This window comes from Thunnus thynnus, chromosome 12, assembly GCF_963924715.1.
Source record: "Thunnus thynnus chromosome 12, fThuThy2.1, whole genome shotgun sequence".
Taxonomy (NCBI): Eukaryota; Metazoa; Chordata; class Actinopteri; order Scombriformes; family Scombridae; genus Thunnus; species Thunnus thynnus.
Genome location: NC_089528.1, coordinates 22,272,271 through 22,298,819, shown reverse-complemented (window position 1 = coordinate 22,298,819; position 26,549 = coordinate 22,272,271). Strand labels below are relative to the sequence as shown.

General features: G+C 40.0%; 1 protein-coding gene across 1 annotated transcript in view; it reads left to right on the top strand.

Annotated features, from left to right (window-relative positions):
* The window catches only part of LOC137193515 (receptor-type tyrosine-protein phosphatase F), a 184,315-nt gene that overhangs the window by 75,401 nt on the left and 82,365 nt on the right, over positions 1 to 26,549 (top strand). The window contains exons 3-4 of the mRNA XM_067604727.1: positions 12,827 to 12,972; positions 13,908 to 14,049. Of these exons, the coding sequence (XP_067460828.1) occupies positions 12,827 to 12,972; positions 13,908 to 14,049 (288 nt within the window). The remainder of the gene's footprint in view (positions 1 to 12,826; positions 12,973 to 13,907; positions 14,050 to 26,549) is intronic.

Below are 26,549 nucleotides of genomic sequence, written 5' to 3'. Positions count from 1 at the left end.
TCATTCAGATATCTTAAGGTGAGAGGTCAAGGGACCCCTTTGAAAATACCATGCCAGTGTTTTCCCTTGCCAAAATTTAGCTTAACTTTGGAGTGTTATTTAGCTTACTGGCAAGCTAGCATGACATGGTACCAATGGATTCCTTAGGTCGTATAGAGCCATATGATACCAGTATCTTCACTATAACTTTAAAACGGAGCCTCTGAAAGACAGTAATGTCACCTGAGGACGACTGCATCCGAGAGTGGAAGAGGTTAACAGAGCCCCCCATCAATTCCCCTGAATCTCCTTTAGTATTCCCACAGCAACTTTACAGAGTGGTTTGGATTTCCATTACAAAGGTGTCACGCTATATACTCTTACATATTCAAGATGCATTCAAAATGTACTTCTCCCTCTTCATATTTTGTTTTGCATGCGAGTGTCCCCAGGTTGACACTATGTTACCCACCCACACATGTCTTCAAATGCAGCACTCAGTCGTCCTTCGCAGTTTCAAAATGGAAAAACACTTAGTTTCATGACAGTGAAAATGAGAACATTTCATCAAATGAACTAAATGAACATCGGAGGTGATGTAGCCCCAGGGTTATGTAGATGAGCTGTGCACTTCAGCCAACACACTTGCAGACTTGTCTTATCGCTACATACATCATGAAGGCCCTGTTCACTGGAGACAAGGAGTGAGACTGTATTTTACATTTGCATTGTCCACATTGTGTGCCTTTCTATACATCAGTTGTTTTCAGAAAATGATATAGTGTGTCTTCAGCCAGCAAGCAATTATGGTGATTTGCATTGAGGAAAGGATACTATAAAACATATACTGTAGCTTGCTCTCATTTTATAAACATAATTTTCATTTAAACAGCATGAAGCATTTTCTTGTGCAATAGTGCAAAAAAAGTAGCTGTATAAGTATAGCAAAGAAATTATAGTTCTGTGTCTGTCTTTATCTAATGTCTATTAAAATTTTTCTTTAAGGAATCAGGTGGGTTGAAAGAAGCCACAGGTAGTGAGTCATCTTTGACTAGATCTAGGTTGGGTGCCAGTTTAAATACCACAGATAATATAAAACCTCAGACTCCCAATTGTGTGATACCAGGAACACCTACATCCCCGCCATCAAAAAATACACAATGAAGCATTTATCCTTGCATGTTTTTCAAACAGTTGTTTTAAATGCCCACTCCGGGCATCAATCACCAAAGCACATTGTGGGTATTTTTTTCCAAATGTCATATACTGACTGACAGAAGAGAAGAGAGGGAATGTAGACTTGAGAGATGCCTCCCTGGTTCATAATCGGCTTGAGAAGATGAAAGCCATTATATTAATGTTGCTCACACTGGGAAGAGAGGAGTGAAGGGTAATTGCACTTAGAGTTCTTGTTCTTCTCTGTCTTGAATAATTCACTGAAGGCTGGAAGGCCTGATAGAAAGCCCATCTTCATGGTCCACTGGGGTATTGAAAGTTTGATGTTTTTCTTTTTCCTCTTCTCTTCTATAAGTTTAGACATTTTGTCTACAGTATCTCAGTGAGGACGACTCACATTGTTCTTGTGATTTTACTTCAAGTCCTGATAAAGCTCATAAAGTTCCATCAGTCTTTGGCCACTACAGTATCATTTTCAGAAAAGAGTTTCTTTGGTTATCGTGTTATCATAAGTGAATTCAGTGTGAACCGACTGTTAATGAGTGGGAGTGGATGATGTGAGGAAACTGGACCATCCAGCAAACATGGAGATCCTAGTTGGATTTGGATCCAGGATCTTCTTAGTGCGAGGGGAAAATACTTGACACTGAGTTGTTGTACCACAGAAGATGTTGTCAGTATAGCCACTGAAAGACATTTCAGTGAAATAGCTTGAACTGAAAACATCCTTACTGTCTCACATTCACCTTTTGCATCGACCAGAGGGGTGTGTATTGGAAACCCTGCTTTATATCAACCAGACCTACAATTCTGCCATATAAATTATACTACATGCTATGTGTGTACATGTGTCATTTAGGAAAAAAAACACAATGTTCCTTGGAGTTCAGTGGTAAAACAGAAGTGCAGATAGCAAACATGATGTTTATTGGTTTAAACAAACAGCCTGAAGAGCAGTTGACTTTATCGGGGTAAATAACTTGCAGGGGAGGCAGCTTTATATGGAATTAATTGCAAACAAGTTGCCTGCTAATGGGCTGAAAAGGCCTTAATGGAAGTGTTCCATTAAAACAAGCAGTGCTGATGCCATCAGACAAATTTCCACTAAGTGTTGCCTCATGAAAATGATAACTTGCTAATCCATTATTAATAAGAATTAATGGTTTTCTCTCTGCTGCGTGCATATCGATCCCTGATACTCTACACTACAGAGTAGCTCTCATTGGGCACTCTGGTAGGCTTGGGAATACACTAATTGTTAGCCACACAAGTGCCATTTACGCGACTCTCCCTGCTGTCTCTGCATTTATTACAACCCTTGCTCTGAGGCCCCTGACAAGGAAAAAAGAGAAAAGTGTATAGCTGCTAGGAAAAAATACCACAATGCTGCGTTGAGTATGTCATTGAAAAACCATATATGAATAAAATGTTATCTAACCTAATAAAAGCTTACCTCTGATCTTGTCCTAGAACTACCATATTCATAAGTTTATTCCTCAAACCAATTTTTCTTGTGTTGTCCTTGACAGTCATTAACTGTTTAGTGTACAGTGACAGCTGTTCCTGATCACCAAAAAAACCTAGAGTCTTGGAACCCCCATACCTTTCATCTCTCTAATGACCTCAGACCCCACTAATAGTGCTGTGGGCATTAGGTTAAAAGAGAGAAGCTGTTTAATCCCCCACACACAGGGCAATCAGCAGCCTGTTATACTCTAGGCTCCCTCAGTGCTGTCGAAACCAGGGATCTCTGCAGATTTGTCAATAGCCTGCCCTCAGGGTCAAATTTAAATTTCAAGCCAACGAGGCACAAATAGGCATCTTTGTGATTTTAAGTGAGAAAAGCACTTGCTTTGAGTACATACTACATTATAAATGCTGAATACTATAACATCTTCTAATAATTACCTCTAGATCAAGCTAACACTTTATGTTTAGTTTTTGAACATAAGGTGTTCATTGCCTGCATTAGTTCACCTAATAACCTTGGGATAATCAGGTTAATTTCTGTCAGGATGTGTGGTAGAATACAAGAAACATCTTATTAGTGCCACAAAATAAGAGAAGCAAAATTAAGGGTTTTTACTGGTGAGAATTGTTTTTTGCTTGCATTAATTAATTTATTCCATTCATTAGTTGTAATACGAAAGCCTGTTTGCTCTACTTTTGTAGGATCAGCAATTTATTAGTTGAGCATCGACAAGGTATACAAATATTCATCTTCCATTTTATACACACTGTGTTACAAGAGGTGCTCATATTATAATAATGGCAGACCAGTCAATGGCTTCAATCAAAAGCATATATAAGCTATCAAAGAATCAAAGACAAACAAACAAATCAACAGAAACCACAGCAAAAACAACAGAAAAAAAGTTGAGCAGTTATAAAAACTAACAATAACAATTGTGGGAAAAAATAATGAATATGAGCACAAATTATATTTGCCAGTGGAAATCAAGGCCTGGTGTTGTTAACTTTGTGAGCCATTTATATGATGAAGGAACTTTTGCCATTTCTTTACCTAGGTGTTTCCTTTGTGTGGCAGCCTATAGGAGAGTCTCTCATAAGAGGCAACCCTACCTACAATCTGGTACCATGCACACACAGAAGGAGGATGGGGCCATTTCCACTCTTTGACTATTAGTCTCCAACTGATTATAAGTACTGTTTGAATCCAACTGGCATCATGGGTAGCCAAGGACTTGAGGGGGGATGGATCACTAAAGACATAAAGTTTACTTGAGTATGGGTATTTTGTACCTACAATCCTCAGGACATAATCATGAATTGTTATCTAGAACTCCCAAACATTCCCATAGACAGTGTAGCAGAGCGCCCTCCCCCCGGCACCTCCAATATTGGGAGTTTTCTCTCAGCTTGAGTCTAAATAACTTTGAGGGGGTCCAATAAAAATGGTTAATTATTTTGTATTGAATAAGTCTAGTCCGTATGTCCCTTGATACCAGTTTGGAGTTCCTCAACAAATTAGACCATTAATTATCTGTAAATGAAACATTCAAGTCTGTTTCCGGAACTGACTTTAAAGCGGTGCATTTTATAGACCTATTTATCAAGAGAAGATAATATGTAGATCTGGTTTGTGGCTTTTTTTGAAAGATGACAGATGCTGACACGTTTTGGCTTCCGCTTTGTTTCTGCCATTTAATCAGAGCCTTTGTCACTATGACTTGGCTGTTAAAGTTGTCCTGTGAGGTTGTGGCTACCTGCTACCGATTATCCTCCAATCCAGACAAACACTTTCACCAGATTAGTGTCTGCAGATCAGTTCATTGTTTTATCTGCCAAGAAGTTCCCTCTGTTGCTAGCTCCAGGACTCCTGGGACTGATTCACAGCGCTCTTCTGTCGTTCTACTACCAGAGCAGTCAATCATTCAGTGTCTGCCTGCCACATCGCTAGCTAGCATGAGCCCACCTGCTTGTCCTACTGGGATATTTCCGTCCTGGTGTGGTCAGCCCTGCCAGGCTCGGGTTTGTTTTCTCCACTAGCCACCAACGTACCACCATTCTCCGAGCAGGATCATAAGGCCAACAGGCTGGTAGCCCCTCAAGACTACCTCTCTTCCTCACCAGGCTGTTGGTGTTCTGCTGCTGTTATGCTGATTTTCTGACCCAGCTATGTGCCATCTCACATTCCATACTCCTCCTGGGTGATTTTAATATACACATTGATGACACTGACTGTAAATTTGCCATAGAATTACTAGAACTGCTACAATGCTTCAACTTCACACAACATACCAACTTCCCCACTCACAGCTGTGGTCACATCCTGGATTGAGTCTGCTCCACTGGTCTTACAATGCATCAACTCTCCAGCCTCAACCTCAATATCTCTGTCCACCTGGCAATCACTGTGGACATTGACATCCCTTTCCCCATCCTAAAACACAAATGCAAAATATCCTTAAGAAATCTCGATTCTATCTCCCCCTCAGCTCTTTCAGCCTCTCTTGCCAGTAAAATGTCTGCCTCCGCTTCCCCACTGTCTGATAATCCCTTCGATCTTGTCAACTATTATAATGACACACTCTCCTCCTGTCTTGATCAGCTGGCTCCCATTAAAACCAAAGCAGTCTCATTCACACACTCAGCTCCCTTGTATACTCCTGAACTCCACCAAATAAAACCCTGTAAGTGCCAGCTTGAAAAACTCTGCAAGAGAACTGGTTTAACAGTGCATCTCCAAGCCTGCACAGACTACCTTCAACGATACAAAGACGTTCTCATCACAGCCTGGTCCACCAACTACTCACACCTCATACACTCTGGCTCCACCAACCTCAAGGTTCTCTTTTTTACAATAAACAAACTTCGCACAAACAGGGACAACACCTCCAAATCCTTCACAGTTAACAAGTGCAAGTCTTTCATTTAATTTTTCCAAACAAAATTGACACCATCCACAACAACCGGACCAGAGGGTAAAGGTTCTATATTAACTTCAATCAGATCTGATAATTTAGGTGGAAACAAGACTCAGAGATATGTGATTTCCTTCTGTGGCCACTGAAAGCCTACTGGAAAAAGTGACTTTGGACATTATGACGTCAAAGGTAGGGCTATGCTCTTGGACCAATTTACCATATACCCTGATAATTTAAAGAAAAAATTGATAGTTACTAGTAGAGATTTTATAGACACTTCAGGGTCTATAAAAAGACCAGTTAAGACCAGTATGTCATCAACATATATTATTAATTTATGAATAGTTGAGCCAACAGTTATTCCTGATATGTTTGAATTCTGATGAATAGCAATTGCTAAATGTTCCAATGCCACGGCAAAAAGAAGTGAAGAGAGAAGGCACACGTTGTAGTCCTTGCGCATAGTATGATGAAATATGGCCATTCGTAAGAACAGCTGATTTGGGCTTGGTATACAGAAGATGAATCCAGTAAATAAAGTTATCGCCAATCAAAAGGCTTTTCAACTCAACAGGTATTGTCACACCACTCTATGAAATGCCTTTTCAGCATCTAAAAAGAGGATAGCCATAGGATTCTGTTTGTTTCTCACATGCCACATGATATCAATAAATCTTCTAATATTGTCAGCTGAATTATGCATATGAATAAACCCAGCCTGGTCTGGATGAACCAAGGATGCAACAAACTGCTCCAACCTTTTAGCCAAAATTTTGGCCAATATCTTTGCATCACACTTTATCAGGGAAATTGGTCCATAACTTTGACAGACTGTTGGATCCTTTTTTTTTTTTAATTGTCAGAGCTATGAGTGCCTCAGTCATTGTTGGTGGCAGAGAGCCCCTCTGAAACAAGTCCACGTAGACATCAGCTAGATATGGAGTTAATTGAGTGGCGAATGCCTTATAAAATTCGGCCATGAAGCCATCTGGGCCCGGTGCCTTACCTCCACATAATTGTGAAATAGCATCTATGATTTCGCCATCTGTTATCTGCATCTAATTTGTTTCTAAGGTCTACATTGATTACCGGCAGGTTCAGCTTGTTCAAAAAGGATTCAGTTTCCTTCACACTTACAAGAGATCAGAACTATCGGGATGGCTCTAAAAATTAACAAATAATTAATTTATACATTTTGAAGTAGTCTTCAAAGTATCTTCATTCCCCATAATAGCAGGTATTATACTTAAAGCTTCCTGCTTTTTGATGTAGCTAGCAAGCAGCACCTCCTGACTTTCTCACCCTCCTCAAAATTTTCCTGCCTTGTCCGAAAGAGAGAGAATTCAGTTAGGATATTGTTGAACTCATATTTTAACTGTGTAAGTTGAAGAGGATTCTGATTGGACATGTTGTTGTTTCAATTTGGCTTCCGCAGCTCTTCTAACTCTGAGTTCTTCTAACTCCAGCTGTTTTGCAAGGCCAGATCTCGTCTTATAGATAGATTGCTGGATTAACCAGCCTCGCAGGAAGGCCTTAAGTGTTTCGCAGGCTACTGCAATAGAGGGGGATGTAGACAAGTTAGTTTCAGAGTACAGATTTGGTCTCTCTTGCTGGTCTCTAAGTGCTGTTTTAATTGACTTATCCATGAGAAGCCTTGAATTCAGCCTCCATCTATGAAATTTTGTTGATTGAGTAAACAGGTATATAAGCTGAATGTAAAGCTAGCATGATCAGAAATGAATATGTTACCTATATTACATGACAGGGTAGAGGGTATTAATGTGTTAGAAATAAGAAAGAAATCTATTCTGGAGAAAGTTTGATGAGGTGGCAAAAAGAAAATATAATCTCTCGTCTTACACATGCCATCTAGAAAACCTGACATGACCTTCAGATATGAGAGGTAGATGGTTTACTGCAATCTAATGCTTTATCTAAAATCTGATTGAAGTCACCCCCTATAATAATTGGGTGGTTCCCTATATCATTAATATATCACATATTAACTTTGCATTCCAAGTCTCCAAAGAAGGTTGCGTCGTCCACGTTTGGGGCACAGAGAGACAAGAATTAGCATCTAACCTTGAATTACAGCCTTTACTATCAACATTCGACCATGTTCGTCTTTTCAGTACTGTCATACAATTAAACTGTAGATATTTATTTACAAGTATTGTCAGCAATCTACTTTTGCTGGATCCTTCAGAGGAGAAAACGTGCCTTACCCAATCTCTGCAAAGCTTCTTAGATTCCAAATTTGACAGGGGAGTTTTCTATAGAAAGGATAGATCATATTTTTGGGGTTTTAGAAATGACATGACTTTCTTTTTCTTCAAATAGTGATTTAAACCTTTAACATTCCATGTAGCAAAGCTCAGATCCTTTACACTTATTGAGTTAATTGGCATTTATAATATGACCATAAAGATAAGACAAGCAATGTGATGGCAGCAATGTAATATACTCCAACAAATCCATGAAAATTCCCATGGCTATAAACATAGAGATAAAACAACTTCTCCTGAACTGCAAATAATGCCCAATAAACGAAACAAAACTGAAATGAAATGGACACATAATAACAGCAAACAAACATAAGAAAAAAAACAAGGTTGGGGGGGTGGGAACCAAAAATAAAAAAGAACAAAACAGGTATGCCGTCTTTGGCTCCCTGAAAAACCTCTTGATCCATGATTCACATACCTCTGGCTACTATTGGGTTAACAACATCACAAGGGTGATGCAAGCATTGCTTTTGCTAGACCCTGAATATATGAAGTAGGTTAGTTCTTAGTATGAGTTAAGGAACACATTAAATAAAAATGAACTGAAAGTTAATATGTCAAACTATGCAGTTAAGTATTAAATTTGAACCTGTAGAGAGGCTATCTGACTTCAAGTGCAATCAGGAAAATGAATAGCCTACATAATTGAGAGAAAATAATAGGCAAAGTTGAACTTTATAACTAACAATTATCGGTATGCCAGACAGATTTAAATGTCGATACCTTACTGATTCCAGCCTCACTGTTGCTCATAACAGTCTCTGGCATGTTCCTGCCAGCTAAGAAACCAGGCAATGAGGATCCTCTGAGGCTGGCTAGCCCTTTGAACCGCTGAGATATGGTGACATTGCTCGATGGCCAGGCCAGATGGACTAGTACAAGCATTGCTTGGATAACCTCAGTTTGGAATGATGCTGGGTCGCTGCCCTCACATCACCCCAGGAATCTCTGAATTAGTTTCTACATCTCACCCTCCAGAAAGTCTTTGCACCTGCATTTTCGAGGCGAGTAATGGCTTCAGAAAGTTTATTCTGTGGAAGCAGTAGATCTCTTTATCTCACCAAGGTTCAGGTTCTGTTCAGTGGTCATTTGGTTCAGGAGCACAGGCCCCTCAGGTATGCTAATTGCTGACTCGCTCCCTGCCGTTCCAACAAGCATGGTGTCCTTAACCTTGTCACGTAGCCTTGTTTTTGGAGGACTTGACCATCTAGAATTCATTTTCGTGGAATCCCCAGGCAACTTTGTAATAAAAAGCTACTTTACTTGCAGAATCATGAAGAAATCAGGGGCTCCTGAGCAAATATTTTTTGAAAACTAAGGCGATGGTGAAGAGCTTCCCCTTCAAGCAGCCATTTCTCAGGTTCCGTCACATGACAGCCTTTTTGCTCTACTAATAAATAAAATGTTTTGTTTTATTTTTTTCACAACCACCAGCCATGTTGTTGTTCATGTACAGAAACACTGTTTTGCATGTGAATCACTTTTTGATGCATCAATTTGGTAATTTTAAGCAGTAGTTTGAATGATTGACTTGTTCAAATATGTTTATCTCCTTTGACTATGACTAAAATAACCCAGTTTAGGTTTTTACATGATAGTTACAACCATTAGAGCATTGTCTTGGTCTGGTTATTGTGAGTAATGGTAATTATGAGGTATTCAATAGTTGATAACATCAACCTTGAAATTTAAGCACCTTGCAACCAATACTGGGTTGACAGTTATGGCAGCACTTTCTACACAAAAGAGAAGAGAGCATACGTTAAAAGGTATGTGTGTCAAGATAGGAGTTTTGAATGTGATGTATCAAAGCCTAGAAAGAGTGCAGCTCAAAGCTTGCAGTCTTGGGCTGAGAGGAGGATTTGCATAGGTAGGCTTATGTGTTTTCCACCTCGTCCCTGCCATTGTTTTCATGTGACAACTGCCTGACAGCCAGGAAAATGGGACACAGGCAGAGAAAAAAGGGTCGAGTCTGGATTTTGTCTCTCTAAGAAAAGAACTGACAAAACCCAACAGTTTGATATCCTCACCCACCAGTGGTGGCGGCACAGTGATGGAGGAACACAAACTCTCCACAGTTTCAGTCCAAAAATAAATGCTTCTGCCCTTTTGTTTGAATGTGTTAGGACCACTATTAACCCTGTTCATAAATCATGGGTTTGGGGTCACCACAGACCTTTTTGAGATTTTGTGATTGAACGCTTGTTGAAATCTGGATTAACGATGGACAGATGAATTTGCTATGGTTTTGCCTTCAAGTCATAGATCAACTATCGAAATTTAAGAGAAGCTTGGTTAAGCGGATTATGCGGGAAAGGCTCGGCAAAGGCCAGTTTACCCTCTTCCTCTACTTATCCCAAAAAATCCCCATGATTTCTAAGATCCAGTAGTTCCTCCCTTAAATTATTGTGGCAAAACATGGGTACTGAGCTTACATCTTTTAACTTGAAGCATGTGCTGAGAACTGTTTAATGCTGCCTGATCCTCCGTCTTAGCAACAAAGTGAAAAGCCCTCACATCAATTTAAATGGAACTGCTATGGACAGATGTTAGCAGGAACTCTTGGAAGTCAGAATGGTGATAATCAGGTCTTGAGGATTCCAACTCACCACCAATGCACGCACTGATGCATGGTCAGGCATACACTCTTAAGAGCTTATCAGGTTTGAATCATTAGTACAACTCTCCTGCTGCTGCCTGCCTGCATGTGCGCATTCTGATGCTATAGAAAAGATTTATGGTTGTGCTGTTGCAGTCTAAACCTTGTCCGTGGAAGAACCAGGACGAAAATATCATTCAAATGTCAGGTGGGTTTAGGTACTATGAAGGAGTCACAGGTCACAGATGGATGGATGGATGTGTTGGATTACTGTGTATCACAAAGCACGCATAACTGCCTACTCAAACACTACACTGCACTACAGTACACTTCAGCCTATCACTGTTATGTAAAATGCTGTGGAAGTTGCAGTGGTTTTGTTTGTCATTGTTGGCTTATCAAGAAGGACCATATTTACCTCAATCTGTTGCTAGTTTGACAATTCTATTAAGCAATACACTCCAAGAAAAACAGGTCATAAAACTTTTGATTCCAAAATCAGATTATTATTTTAACATTGAGTAATGTCAGATGAATATCTGCTTTGATTTTTAAAGATGAGAAGTGCATTCGTATGTTGGGTGCATGCAGCAGTTTTATGGTATCACCTTCTGTTTGACTGATATATACATGTTTATAATTGCAACTGTACTACTATAATCTGATCTTGCTGAAATAATTTGTAAAATCCTACCTGCCCTGGTCAGATTTTGAGCTTGCAGTTGACTTTAGTGTAAGCAACAGTAACCAACAAGTAATAGAACTATTATCTATAATTTATTTAACATAGGGGCAAGACATGGTGTTATTTTTTTTACTACCATGTAGTTTATTTTTCTAGTGACTTTGGGGATCAATTCAGTATATCATGGATTGATCATGCTTGGAGAGTAAGCATAAAACATGTCATATTTATACCAGTGCCTCTATCCCTCCAACTAGTTGCATTCGTATGTGTATAAGCATCTCACATCAAAGTGATATGCATGCACACACACGTCACTGCCTGCATGCGTGCAGTGTCTTTTTTATCGTGCATCGTTATATTGGTCCAAGAAAGCTCAACTGAATAGATGTCCTCAAGCAAGGACAGCCAGCACCACCTCTCTTTCGCTAGCCAAGCAATGGCAGAGGGTGATGATTTAACTGGCAGACCTGGGGAAAGGGCACACTAAAGGCTTTATCCGTATCAGTGAGAGCTACAATGTTATGCTAACTAGATATTCACCCCCTCGCCCCAACTTCTCCCACCAATGTTATATTAAAAAACATAAAAAGGAAAGTGTGGTGGCAGCCATTGCCGGATTTTCCCCAGCGGGAGCTCAGCGAGGGAAGGCTGGCGTCTCCTCTGTGTACATAGCATAATGATTCACCCCTTTGTGCATGTCTCCACGGGGTGGTCTCCTCGTCACCAGTGTGGTTTAGGTGTTCCCCACCTCCCTCTTCAGTGACTCTGGAGATGAAACATGAGCTGAAGCAGCCGGTAATAAGGACATTGTATCGTGTTGGTGAAGCCAGACTCATATGATGCACGTCTGAGGCTGTAAATAAAGAATGAAGTATTGCAGGTATAGCATGGAGCTAAAGTGTACTCATTGTAGCATCATGCCAACTTAGACGGAATGTCCCTGAAACATACACTTCATTGTCCTGTGTACAACGATGTTGGGTGTGGTACTCAGTAAAAACACCCTGAAGGCAAACAGGGAAAACCATGGTAAGAGGTGTTCTCCAAGGTTGTCCCTATATTTTTGTAAACATACATTATAAAGTAAGAAGTCATAAAGAGGTTACAGAATCAAAACATAGTAGTAGCTTTGTTTGACATGCCAACCAGTTGTAGTGACTCGTCGGCCAAAAAATGGCTGTTTGAATTCTAAAAAACATGATGAACTCTCAAGTGTCTAATTTACCAGCATATTGCTCTTGTTTCTTGTTGTTTTTTGTGGAAGAGTACGAGTTTATCTGCTTGTCTCTGGTTCACTATTGGGTTTAACACAATCCCTCATGTTTAACAGATAGAACTATGGGTGACAAAATGTGCCCCTCTTTCAAATGCTGTGTCAAAGCAAAGGTGAGAAATTCAACATGATACAGTGACAGGCAGCCACACAAAGACTGGATGTTTCTCCCATGACTTAGCTGCAGGTGTGTGGAGTAACAATGACTGTGTGGCTTTTCTCATTGTTGCCTTTGTGTGGGGAAATTGATATCCTTAGATAACCAGGTTTTACATGGCAATGTGACTGGCATTAGGCACTAACATCATCTTTACCTTTCCCCCTCCCCTCTGCTCTCCTTCTCCCTTTCCTCTCACCCTCTTTCCCTGTTCCTGACTTCTTCTCCTTCTTTTTATCACTCTCCTTCTCCCTCTGCCCCCTTTCCTCCATCCTCCTCAGGCTTGCCAAGTTTTGTCAAATCCCCAGAGGACCAGACGGGCATCTCAGGCGGAGTTGCGTCGTTTGTGTGCCAGGCCGCCGGGGAGCCCAAACCCAGAATCACCTGGATGAAGAAAGGCAAGAAAGTCAGCTCCCAGCGCTTTGAGGTGAGCACTCATGCGTGAGTTTCAGGTCTCTGAACACTCACACATACACACACACACACATAAATACACGCAGGCACAAACACAACACACATGACAAAACATAATACGTGTGGGCTTTCAACTGCCTCTGTAACTGTCTCTCATTAACACAGATGGATCCACACATGCGTGCACACTCACAGCATTCACACAAAGCACACATAATCAATTGCCCTGTTATTGAGCATCACACCAACTCTTTTTTTCTCCAAGCAAGACCAGACAGGCTTCCCTTATCTTTCATCTCCTTCCATCTTGATTTATATAGTCCGCTTCATCTCTTTCAGTCTTTCCACACCCTCATCCTTCCCCTTCTGTTCTTCAGCTCCACCATCTTTGGCCATACATCCCCTTGATGTATTACTTGATGTATTTCCCCTCCCTCTTTTGAACCCATATGAACAGAAAGAAGTGCCTTAGGTGGGATCTCACACTGTTTCCAACCTCTGTTTCTTCTGTAACATAATGTAGCTGTGGTGGCTGGGGGCACTATTGGTTTATACTCTTGGTTGGTATTCTTTAATATGTCCCTTGTCCCACACAGTGCTTTTGGATATAACTTCATACAGTCATGACTTCTAATCATCACGGATGACGCTTTTCTCTTTTTAAGAGGAATTCTGTGGTGCATTATGTCATTTTTTGTAAGACTGACAAACAGACTCAGCTCCTACTTCTGAAAAGTCTGATTTAGCAGTAGGAAAGGAAAAAGCTGCAAACCTGGCAAATGTTTGTCTTTTTCCCTCAGGTCAGGAGTACAAAAAAAATCAAGAAAACAGTGATCTGCATGTAGAAATGAATGTTATTTTTATGTTGCAATAAAGTGGAAAAAAAGAAGAAAAAGAGACCCCTTAAAATAAACATTCCTGCCCTTTGCTTTGCTCCGGCTCTCCTAGGTGATTGAGTTTGATGATGGCTCGGGCTCTGTACTGCGGATCCAGCCACTGCGCACACACAGAGACGAAGCCATTTACGAGTGCACAGCCACCAACAGTGCTGGCGAGATCAACACCAGTGCCAAGCTCACAGTGCTTGAAGGTAAGATAAGTCCTTCTTTTTTTTTTTGCTCACTCTCACTCTTTTCTTTAACCCCATCCTCTGTTTTCTGCTGCTGGTTTTGATGCTTTTATTCCAATATATCCAAAAGCAAACATGAATGTTTGCCTTGATAATTCATACATGAACAGATGTAAGCTTCAAGGATTCCCGGTATTGGCAGTGTCATGGTAGAGCAGATATATCTTAATGTAAACTCCACAAGGTGGAAAAAAACAAGGAATGCATTTTTAAATAAGATAGCCTACAGGTTCAGCAAATTCAGCAAATGTATGACCTGGAACCCAGGTGTATAGTAATAAATATTTGCCATTTATTGGCTATAATGCTGTATTTACTTTATTTCTCACTCTCTCAATGAGTCACTTAGCCTTGTCTGAGTCCTCTACCACGACAAATGAATGCCATAATCAATATAAAAAAATAAGCAATTGTCTCATCTAAAGCCTCAAAGCCTCATGAATAATGACAGAAACATGTAATTTAAATAAACATTTACAAGTCAGTGATAGCCTGCACATCCATAGTACTTGAAGAGAAATACTCTGCATGGACATATTAACGGTTTGTGTGCTTTCCACATAAAGGGCTACCCTCAGTGCCCGCAGGCTAGTTTGACCTCTGAGGACCTCCTTTCCCTTCTCGCCAGTATAGAGTTAATTTTTGTGATTTATGTGAACAGAAGTTCTGCACCTCTCCCTGCTCAGCCTTCCATATCACTGAGCTGTGAGCATGAATTTCTTCCTTAATTGATTGTAATTTTGTCATGTGGGTGCTAGTCACCACAGGGGTTGATTTCATTAGAAACTTTCAAAAAAAAAAAAAAGCTTCAGAGCTAGCCAGCGGGAGGATTAAGACCGTCCATAGCCATTACACTGGCATTAAAGCAGATTCCCTCTCATTCAAATACAGCCTTTCCATCCCTGTTTGAATCCAATCTTTCTTACACCCACCCTTCCTTTTTTCTCTGTCCACGCTGATTTGATGATATCATCGGCTGGGCTTGCGTAACCTTCCCGAAGGGACTTTTCTCCTGCGCAAAGAAAGGTTTTCTTTCTACCCCTCTTTTGCAATGTATCGTGAGGAACACTGTTGCCTGTACAAACAAACCGCGCTAACATGACATGAGGCACACATGAATGAAATGAGATTAAGCACAGTGTTAGTGTTGGGGCAAAATACGGCGTAGAGTTCAGATTCCCTCAAGTGGAATAAAGACAGACAACAGTCTTACTCAACAGTGAGCAACTGTTCTCCCCAGCAGACGTGCTTTGCATGAAGTCTCCTTCTGTCTGTGATCCTAAACTCGGTGTTACACTGTACATTGCTAACCCCAGAGTCAAGTCAGGCACATGTCAATTGATGGATGCTTTTATACATAGGGCCCTACTAGTACACATACAGTGCATATTTTCAGCCACACCTTTCGCCATCACTCTGTTTTGGCTCCAACCACATGTTGAAATACAGTTTACTTTTCACAATACTGTCTACATATTTTTCATACCTATTCAAAACTGCATTAAGCAGCCTTTTTCTTATAATAGCGTTGAACTGAATGACTCTCTGTAATGTAATACGATAGGGTTGCTTGATAATTCCAAAAACCTGAGTCTGTAGTAATACGGTGAGATGAGCCATTTTCAGCTCATTGTTTTGGTCTGAGAAACCAAAACAATGTGGGTTCATAAAAAAAAAACTGTGGACAGCTGCTCTCAGCCTACAAGCTCAAGCAAGCCAGGTCTACGCTACCTGCCCAGAGTGGAATGGCAGACAGCCAAAGTCAACGAGTGGCTGGTGAAGTTGAAGTCTTTGTTGAAACATTTAGCAAGGTAAAGAGAGACAGATATTTATATTCTAACCTGGACTCGAATAGGATTGCCAAGTTGTTTTTTATCTGCTGGAAAAAGGTATCATTTGCCAACATACCAGCCTTGATACTGTTGCCTTTAATCAGTATTTATATATCTTTTATCTATATATCAGTATCATTTGTATTTTTATCTACAGTATACATATACTGTATATTTTTATGTAACATGGAAATAAAGACTAAATGTTTCTATTTTTTGATCAGAGGATGACTTTGCATGTGTTATCATAATAACACAAGCAAGTGAAGAACACATCATATTTAATCAATATAAATCCCTTGAATCAGCTTGTCCTGAACCCCGAGGACAGCTGGACAACTGAGAGCATGTTCATACATGCACTCGTGCACATCCATACATATTCACTGACACAAACACACTCAATACAAAGACACACACACCCTGACGGAGCGATGTCGTAAGCTCAGTTCTATTTTTACACTATTGTTTGTAGCCGAGTGATACATCAAGTTCATATCAGCAGCACTACACAAGAAAACACTGGGGCAGCACCAAACAGACGGAGACTAATGATCCTCCTCCTTAATGGGGCGGTGATAGCCTGAAGGTATGAGAAGTTAGTGTCACATCAGAATGTAGCTGTTTCGAATCACGGACCATACAATAAAATCTGAAAAAAAAAGTGACCAAGAAACTTGTTAAGCCTCTGTAAACAGAATTTCATTGCGGTGCCCTTGAGCAAATCATATAACCACCTGCAGTTTCTCCAGTGAAGCTGACCAATAATACAACACAGTAGCCGTCTGCGATAGCTCTCCAGACGTGAATGTGGTGAAAGTGTGAAGAGAATAAAGCAGAGCATTGCTGAAAAACACATCATACATAACATATCATCTCTCAGCCAGCCTTCCCTGAATAAATAAAGGTTGAAAAGATGACTTCATAAGTAAAAACTTCCTGTTACTGCATTCCAAAAGAAAAGCCTCACTCTCAATTTCAGAGTACATGTGACTTTACATCCACATGAAGTTGTCATAATACACTGAGCACCTCTATCCAGAGAGGCAGTGAGAATGGTGAAGTCATTATACCACTAAGTCGATCTGGATTATAGGTTTTAGCAGAGCAAAGGAAGGCCGAGTATTAATTATGATTATTTCATATACTGGCTCTTTATTTTGTTATTCCAATCCTGCAAAATATGGATTATGACAGTCATACTGGTGCAGCTTTACACATGCTCTTCAGCGTGCTCAAAGGGAAGGCTGTAGTGTATAAAGGAAAATATAATGGTTTGGAGTGCATTACAATGTCTGGAACACTTGATTGGGATTTTTGGCCTAATTCGGTGGAACCATGTTGATTTTATGTCAATTCTGCCAATTTCTTATGTAACTCCAAGAGACTTAAAGAATTCCCTTTGAGAGATTGTTTGCCTAAAAACACAAGTGTTGTATCAAAATAGTGATTTATGCAGTTGAGTAGACATTACTGGCAGTTACTTATGAGTCAGTATGGCTGGGTCAACCATGAAAAGGCTATCAAATAATGACTAAGATGACTGTTACCCATCTTTCTATTGAATATATAGATTTTATAGAAACTAATTACTTCTGTCTGTTGTTGACTGACCATCTCTCTCTTTTTCTTCCTGGTCTTTTTCTTTACCTGATGATCGGAGGCGGGGTTGTGACTGTAGAGTTTACTGTGCCACTCACCTGTGGGGAGCTGCAAAAGCATGTTTTCACACCAGCTGAGTTGGGCTTTAGCACTTTTGCAGTCATGAGTCTCGAGTCACTCTGTAATTCTGTCACGCTGTAACAGCCCCGCTCTTTGGTTCGTGACGGTTCTCACGCCCCCGCCTGAGAGGTCACACCACTGAGACTTGCATACAGGCCCAAAGTCAGCTCAGCCATTCCTCATGTCGTGTGTGTGCGTGCGTGTGAGACAGAGAGACACACAAGCACATGTTGAGCAGTAGAATAGAAAGTATAGAGTTGTGTTCCTTTAATGCTGTCACACTGTCATAAGTCAACATCTGAGCTAATTCAAGGATCCTAGGCTACAACTCATCTTTTTCTCACTGTGATGTTTTGAATAACGTCCTGAATGCAAAATAACTTTTCAAACGCACAATTCTTCCTTGACTGTATGAGAGAGAGAGAGTCAGTCAGCTGTGTGAAAGTCTGACCTGTATGGATAAATAATGATGCAGACAATGCTGAGACCAGAGGGGGAGGTGTGATTGAGAAATATTGTTGCCATCAGTCTTTCATTCCCCTCTCTCTTCGCCTCTTTTTCATTTCTGTTTCTATCTCTATAACTTTTTTTCTCTGCGTATCTATCCCCTTTCTCTTCTCTATCTCTCTGTGTTGAATATAGTGGACAGTAAGGTGGTATGATGCTGTAGGGTGGCATGGAGAGATGACCAGAGGGAACAATGAGTCATTACATGGGTAACGATGCCTATGTTCTGACCTTGAGTGCTACTCTTGAATTGAACTGCCTCAGTAAATGTCCAGGTAAATGGTGCTTGTCTTGGTGATGTATGAAATAAACTACTGCCGGCCAGAGAAGACATCTCAGCTCACAACATCAGTCTTAAATGCAGTGTGCTGCCACCTTTCCATGTCAAGGCAATATTTCACATTTTCATCGCCGTTAACATTTGATGAGCATGTAAAATGTAAAATGCAATGACGCAGATCAAGAAATGACTAAGGTGGTGTCGAAGCCATGTCGTGACACTAATGGCGATGATAAAAGTGATGAGGCTCTGTGGTGCAATGGATAGAGTGACTGTTTTCACAATTGGAAGCTGACAAGTTTTTCCCAAAACCACAGCCAAATTCTGATGAAATTGCTTCAGGCAAAATCACACATAGTTTTATTGACAAATTGCAACATTGACAAGTCTTGGGAAAGGCTAACAGCCATTGAGACTTGTAATTTAGAAATAATAATTCATATTTTCCAAGTAAAAACAGATCAGCAAGATTGTTAGTGAGCAGATTCAACACAAACAGAGAAAGAACACTGTTGGCAAAGCATTAGAGCTGCTTTTATTTCCTTTTATGGCAAACGAATGAAATGGCTCAAAATACTGTTTGTTCTGCATTAGTTCTGTATTTCCAAAACAAGAGTGCAAGTGAGTGTTGAAAGCCAGAAGTCTTTACTCTAGCCACAGTGGTCCTAGTCATTTATATTAATATACTATCAAACCCCAGGAAAATGAAAATCTGAAACCCCTATCTGCTTACACACTGGCAGTAGTTACAGCAAAATTCCTCCAAAATAAAAAAGCTTAAACAAACATAAAATGTCAAACTTGTATCTGAGGTCCCTGTGACTTGAGAAAATTCCTTATATATGAGCAGAAATTCAGGTATATTCTGGGCCTTTTCTGCTGTGCTGGAGAACATTCTCTTGTCCTTTGGGAGACAGCGGACCTGTCTCTAGAAAGGAGGAATGTTATCTAATGGTACCAGATCAAAAGCCCCATCATTACCGGGATCCTGCGCTGTCAGAGAATTAGAAAGGTTCTCCTTCAGACCAGCTGCACAACTTTTTGAAGTTCCCTGGCAACTCATTTTTGAACATGAAATATCGAGAAAAAATTTGATGTTTTGGAAAAGGTCAAGCAAGAAATATGCAAGGATTCAAAGCTTCTCCAGTGGAGAAAAAATAGGCCGTTGTTTGTCGAAAACATGTCAATCTATTTTTACCATTTTATTGATTTTCCCTTACGGAGAATCAATAAAGGTACATCTTATCTTATCTTATCTTATCTTATCTTATCTTATCTTATCTTATCTTATCTTATCTCTTAAACATCAAACTTTGGGAGTAATATGGCACTTTAGAATATTAATAGTGTTCTGCCCTATAAGTCCATTTTATGCCTCTGTAATTTTAAGATGGGAAAAGAGGCCATAATCATACAGCAGTGTTAAAAACTCATTGGTTTTTTGACACAGTTTGAATTTTTTTTCAAAATGGAATTCAGCACAGCGTCCCAGCTTAACTGTGTTGACTGTATTTCGTGGTCCTGTGTTTGGTGGCTGTAAACAAATTACGGCCTCACTGGTTAGAAAAGGCCTTTATTTGTTTGGCATGCATTATAGTCCCTGGTGCAGTGGCAGAAAATGACTACGACACAATGCCAGTAATAAATATCTCAGGAGCCAGGCAAGTGCGGACAACAAACCTGACTGGATAAACAGCATAGAAATCTCATTGCACCTCTTCCCAGGCAAGATAAATACATACAGAAGCTATATCAGAATGATTTAATACCGAGCCCTGCTCCTTACAACTTAATCCTCTCCTTTCCTTTGCGCTATTCAAATCATCCACAATAACCAAAATAAGGTCTGTTGTGTAACTGCTATTCCCCCACATTACTATTTCACTCTCGCGCTTTTTCTTTCTCTTTTTGAATGCTGTGTGTCTGTAATGCTCATGTTGGCATTTTAATAGCTGTCCCATTATGTTGTTTAAGGAACTGTGCGGTCAGTTTACCAAGTTTAACCCTACATAGGTTGTAGACGAAAATGATACAGTTGGTGAACGTTGGATTTACTCTTGGCAGAACAGGTTTGGCTTCCGTTTTAGGCAGGGCTGTTATTTGTCACAACATGCTGTAAGAATACAGAAGCAGAAACTCGCATGCACACGAAACCATTCAGGGACACGCATCCTCGCACAAACCCATGCACGCACAAAGATCTACAGGTGTAGCCCCCTCCTACTGTATTTCTTAGCTCCATTGTGATGATCTGTGTCACAGATTTAATTTCTCCCACCATCTGCTGGCTGGAGGCCCAGCATCGTAGATCATATCCAGACTGACAGATACAAACTGCATCTGTCTATGCATGCTACTCCCAAGGACTCACACAATATGGCAGGGTGGAATCTCTCTGCTGGCCACACAATATGCATCCTTACATCCTCACTTCCAAGGACTTGGGCATTGTAAGGACGACAGGTAGCTTTTAGGTTTGGTCAGGGTTGTAGCACCTGCAATATATTGTAGTCCCCGTTTACCAAACTGTATTGCACAGGGAATTAAAAAGAAACACAAACATAAATTTGTTTTTAACCAAGGAAAATCACTCTAATAAATTAAATTAAGATATATTAGAAAGTAAATAAATCCGCTTTTGCTGCTAGTTTTTTGTATTAGTTTTGTGCCGGCCCAACCCTGATATTACCAGATATTCTTCTCTGCTCAACAAATCAAGCCTGTGGTTGTTCGATGCACAGGAATGTAAATAATTACTTTGTTGAGATTTTTTGGGGTGGTATGGGTGGCTCTAACTAGCAGCAACCACCTTGCTGAAATGTCCTTGAGCAGGACACTGAATCTCTTATGAATCCCTGCCAGCTTAATTTGTATCTGACCTTGTGCTCCAGTCTTTCTGTGTGTATGTGAATAAATTATATATTTTTTAAAAAGAAGAAAAAAAAGAAACAAGGAAGCAGATTTCCAAAATGTAATATCTTTGTAACTGTTATTATCTTTGGTTTTAAGTTAAATAATTTAAGATGAACATGTTATAATTAATAAATAACCTAAAAATTTTAATTACTTGTCAAACTTGACCCTGGTTAGTTGATCTCGTGAGATCTGACTAAATTTTTCAAGACATCTGGATGGAGTCATTCTTGCTTTGAGGCAACATTTTATCATCTGTACTTGTCCATCAATTGCTCCATGCTTTTGGCAAGCTGTATCTGTAAAGACTGCGATGTTTGGTATGCCTGCGCCGTCAGTGCTCATCATGTCTGTTGCCTCGGGGGATAGAGAGAGAGAGAGTGACAGAAAGAGAGAGAGATCAATGAGTAAAAATAACAAAGAAAAGTGCTTGATATAAGATAGGAAAACCAAAAGAGTTCGATGTTTAATTGTATGTAAATGGAATTAAAGCAGAGTTTAAGAATCTTTTTTTTTGTTTTTTCTTAGCACAGGTGGTGAATTAGATCAGTTCTTTAAAAGTTGTATGATCATTACATCTTTTGGCTGCTTGTAAGCCCGTCCTAATGACTCAAGAGTTGATTTACATTCTTCAACCACTCTCTGCTTTTGGAAAAAAATCAACATCCGAGAGTATAGACTACAAGAATATTTTAGAGTTTTCCATCTCCTCCCAAAGAACTAATTTGCTCGAACTCCGAAGTCAAGAAGTAGGAAAAAGAAAATGTTAAAATTAGTGTAGACGACTTTCTTCCTGTTCATGTATGGTAAAACGTTGATGTCAGCACCAGGCTTTTTGGGAAGGCATCCAAACCTGTCCTCATGCTAAACTTACTTAAATACTGCCTTAATTTGGATATCATAGAGAGCAAAACAGGAACATCTCACAGTATAATGTCATCCTTTATAACACAGAAAACCACAGCCATAAAAATGACCACAACTCTATTATTATTAGCTGCCCAGTGGTAATGTTTATTGCAGTTTATTGTACTAGATTTCACGGTATTACACAGGTATTCCCGTTCATATGTCCACCCTCTGTACTCAATTGCTTACATAGTAAAAAACTGTTGCTTCTGGCTTCTGTCATACATTTATCGAGACCAGCCTGTCAATGTTTTAAACTTGAATTTATAGCCAGTCAGGACATATTGAACTCCTCATCTGGACGTTGTCTCTGGGTTCCAGAAGATATTGAAGATGTGACAAGACATGCACATCCGTTAATATCTGCACATTGTCAAGAAGAGACAGGGATATCCGCAAATTGACATCCGCTATTAAATATCTGCCACAAACAGCTGCAACAGGCTGTCATTATTCAATTACAGATTTTACTGAAGGTTTATGAGAGCATGACCGATGTGATTATCAATACTGGTTCGGAGCATTCGGAGCGACACGCTTCTTACTCCATTAGAGTGTTAAAGCCACTGGAAACCCAAATACACAATGGTTTTCTACATGTACAAAATAGTAAGCATCTAAAATTTATTAAAAAATTCCATCCAAATTCAAAATATTGTCATTTAAGTTTTTGTAAATTTTCCTGATCTTGCGTTTGAATTGGGAGTGGTTATGCTCAGACATTTTTTGCGAAAATTACGCAACAAATTTGCGATGTGCTCATGTGCAAGCATATTGTCTCATTTCCGGTTGCCAGAGATTCTGTGTCATTGGTAACGTTAGCGTTTCTGCATCTCAACCCGGTTAATTTAGCTATATTCTTCATTACTGCGGCTAATTACTGGCTGTACATTTAAATGTAAGCTAGTTCTGCTCAAGCACTGTTAGCTCTCTTCTTTTAGTGACTTTCTCGGAGGTCACACAGTTGTTTACATGCTTTTCAGATCTGCTAGTTACTTTAGCTTAGCAGTTAGCAAAGGCTTCCCTCTCTCCCTCTCGATCTCCTGCTCTCTCTTGCTCGGTGTGTCTTATGTTTAACTATTCTCCTGCCTCTTTTAGTGATAATGGTACATGTAATAAATGTAGCATATTTACTGTGTTGGAGGCAAGGCTTAATAAGTTAGAAGTACGGCTCTGCACCGTTGAAACCCAGTCGTTAGCTACTATAGTTAGCCAGGCCCAGTAACCGGTGCGGGTGTCAGTCAAAACGTGATGTGCCACACCTACACAGTCTTGATCCAAACAGCAAAATGAGATGTTTTTTGAAATAGGTTTCTGATAACTATGAATGTTTATTTTCACTCAGATTTTTGTGGACGCTTAATGAGACATTCAACTTTCATATATGCATTTTTACTATTTCAAGCTAGATTTCCAAAGGCTTTAAGCAAGCTATGTGGTCATCTTTTTCCCCTTTTTTGGCTGGTAATAATACAGTTTCTGTCATTCCCTACATCTGTACACATTTTCCTATGATTATCCAAGCCCAAAATGTACATACAAATTTTTTATACCAAAAAGGAAGGAAGTATGGAGAGAGAGTCAGACATCTAAATATGGAGATCCAATAATATTTAACCAGAAATATAAGCAGCATACTGAATATAAACACAGAGGTTGATGAAAACTGTCACTCAAACTGTGCTCCCAAATCAGATTGATATTTCTGGGGTCAAATCCAAGTCAAGTCACTCACTTACACCTCAGTGCTCTGAGCCGCCCAGACAGCTACAGTGTAAATTTGCATTAAATCAATGTGTTCATTACTTCGTGCTTTTCTTCTTACCTTCAACCTGTCCTCCAATTTTGGTGCCATTGCGCATTCATCAACAATTGTTAATAAAGGGGTCTGTTACATGTAATTCTTCCACATGGCACAAAAAAACCCTATAACAATATAAATTGTAAATCAGAGATGTACTGTACAGTTAATATAAGCACAAGTTATATTTTATTTACTTTTGAAGTGAGCTACATCTTGTTTATTGACATTGTGTAGATCTAAGAGTAAAATTTCTTTTAGATAGAAATATTGATGGATCAAACAATCGCTTTATATTATTAGCCCTAGTTCATTATTGTACATTATATTGGTTGGTTTAACATAGATGATTTAATCCAAGTACTTTGTTGCTAAAAGCTGCCTGCGTCTATCTCTGTCTATGAGTTTATATTGTATTATGTAGTGTTTACAATGTACAGGAGTTTCTATTTCTGTCTAAAAACAATACAGTAAAAAACTACACACAATGCAATGGAAAAAAAATAACACCTGACATATTTCTTCCTTTGAATGTATTAATAATTGTGCCCTGGGCCTGTAAGCCTGCAGGTAAAGAGCAAGGTCCACCTCATGGCTCTGCAGGCCAATGAGTCAACGGCTCCCCAGGCCCTGACTGGCCATGGATGGATGGGCCCACCGCATGTCATGGGAGTTCTAATACCTACACTCAATGAGCTGGCTAATGGGAGTCCTTTCACCCTGACCCCCTTTCCTCACACATTTACACACCAAGCCCTCTTGGCTTACCCACTGGGCCATAGAAGGCAGGGGAGAACGTAGAACGGCTTGACTCACTATCAGCCTTATAGCTTGGCCTTAAGCTTGACATTTTTCTCATGTTTAAGAGGCATAGTCCCATTTTCTCTAAGCTCCTAAGCTGTGTTTTTCAAGGTTGTAGCTGATCGGTCTGTGTACGGCTGTCAAAGACTGTTGATTTTGCATGCATTACATGTGCATCAATATTTCAACCTGTTTTGCAAGGGATGGTTGACTGCTCATATTCAAGCCTGCCCTGCTTAACACTGACAATGTCAGGGCATGTTCACACCAAATATATAGGAGCATTTACAGGTTATTTTATTTACTCATTCAGGAGGTAAGAACTAACTGTGACTGAGGGAAAGCAGGTCTCTATCCTTTCCTGATAAAATTGTGATGAGGTTAGAACCGAGGTGGTGATCGAACCAACTACAGAAAATGATCCAAAAATGGTTAATGTTGTGTCAGGCTTAGTTACAGGAAGTTAAATGGTAATGTTTGAATCTAATCAGTCCTAAAGTTATTCATGGTTGTAAGCTACCTCACTATAACCACAGAACACTACCAGCAATCAAGCAGTTTGTGGTCAGAGGTCATGTTTTGACCTTCCTATTACAGCCATGTTGTTACTGCCTCTGAGTTGCTGTCCAGCATTGATGAAATTATTGCATCTTTCATCTTTCGAGGTGAATAGTTAACAGGTCGTGCCACAATCTGATATTTTTGAACACCCATCACTTCTGCAAAGCCCTACATAATCAAAGTTGAGACTGTCGACATTGACTCACAGACTCTGTGTATTATTCATTATCCCTGACTGAGAGAATAAGTAAAGGCTGTCACAGGAGCCCAGTCAGTGAGGATTTAATTAAGGGAACCTGCCACATTCCACTACATCCACTGCCTTTCTGAGAACTCATAAAAGCCATCCCTATCTGCCGTAATTACACTAAACATGTCACAATAAAGCTCTGCCGATGATTAATTTGAGTTGTAGAGAGGATCAATTAATTAATTTATTTGCAAACTGCCGCTCTGCTTCCTTTTGTAGACCGATTTCATTAACCGTCACGCTTCCTGATTTTTGGTCCTGTCCTTGTTCTTTTTCCCGAGACACCTGGAGGAATAGCCTGTCTTATTAGCCACATCGCATTACCACAGAAATTTACCATGAGCCCTGAGGTTTTTCCATCTTACAGGCAGTTACATTAAAATAAGTAGTAAACCACAAACCGTGTACTTCGTAATACCATAATCTCAAGGGTCTTCAATCAAACTCCTGTTACTGGGACCACAAGGCAAGAAGTAGAGCTGTAATCTCAAAATGAAAGCCTACAGCTGTGCTACTCATATAGCGTAGTTAATGGAGGATGTGATTCTGTGCAGCAGGGCTTGTCCCACAAGGTGACTCGGTCAGCATAACCATGTGAATTCAGAAGACCACCCATGGGTTGCAGTAATGGGTCGGAGGCCACGGTTATGTACTAACCGGCGCGCTGCAGCATAAATAACAGGCGCAAGGCATCTGGCAGGGCCGTAGATCATACTGACGACAGTGGAAGTATGATATCAGATAGGAGAAAGAGGGAGAAGTAGAGATAAATAGGAAAGGGGAGAGTGGGAGATGATAAAAAGAGAGAGAGGGAAGGAAAGAAGGAAAGGAAGGAGTTGGGGGAGAATTAGATTACTGTTATTGATTATCTGCCTGTAGGCGAGG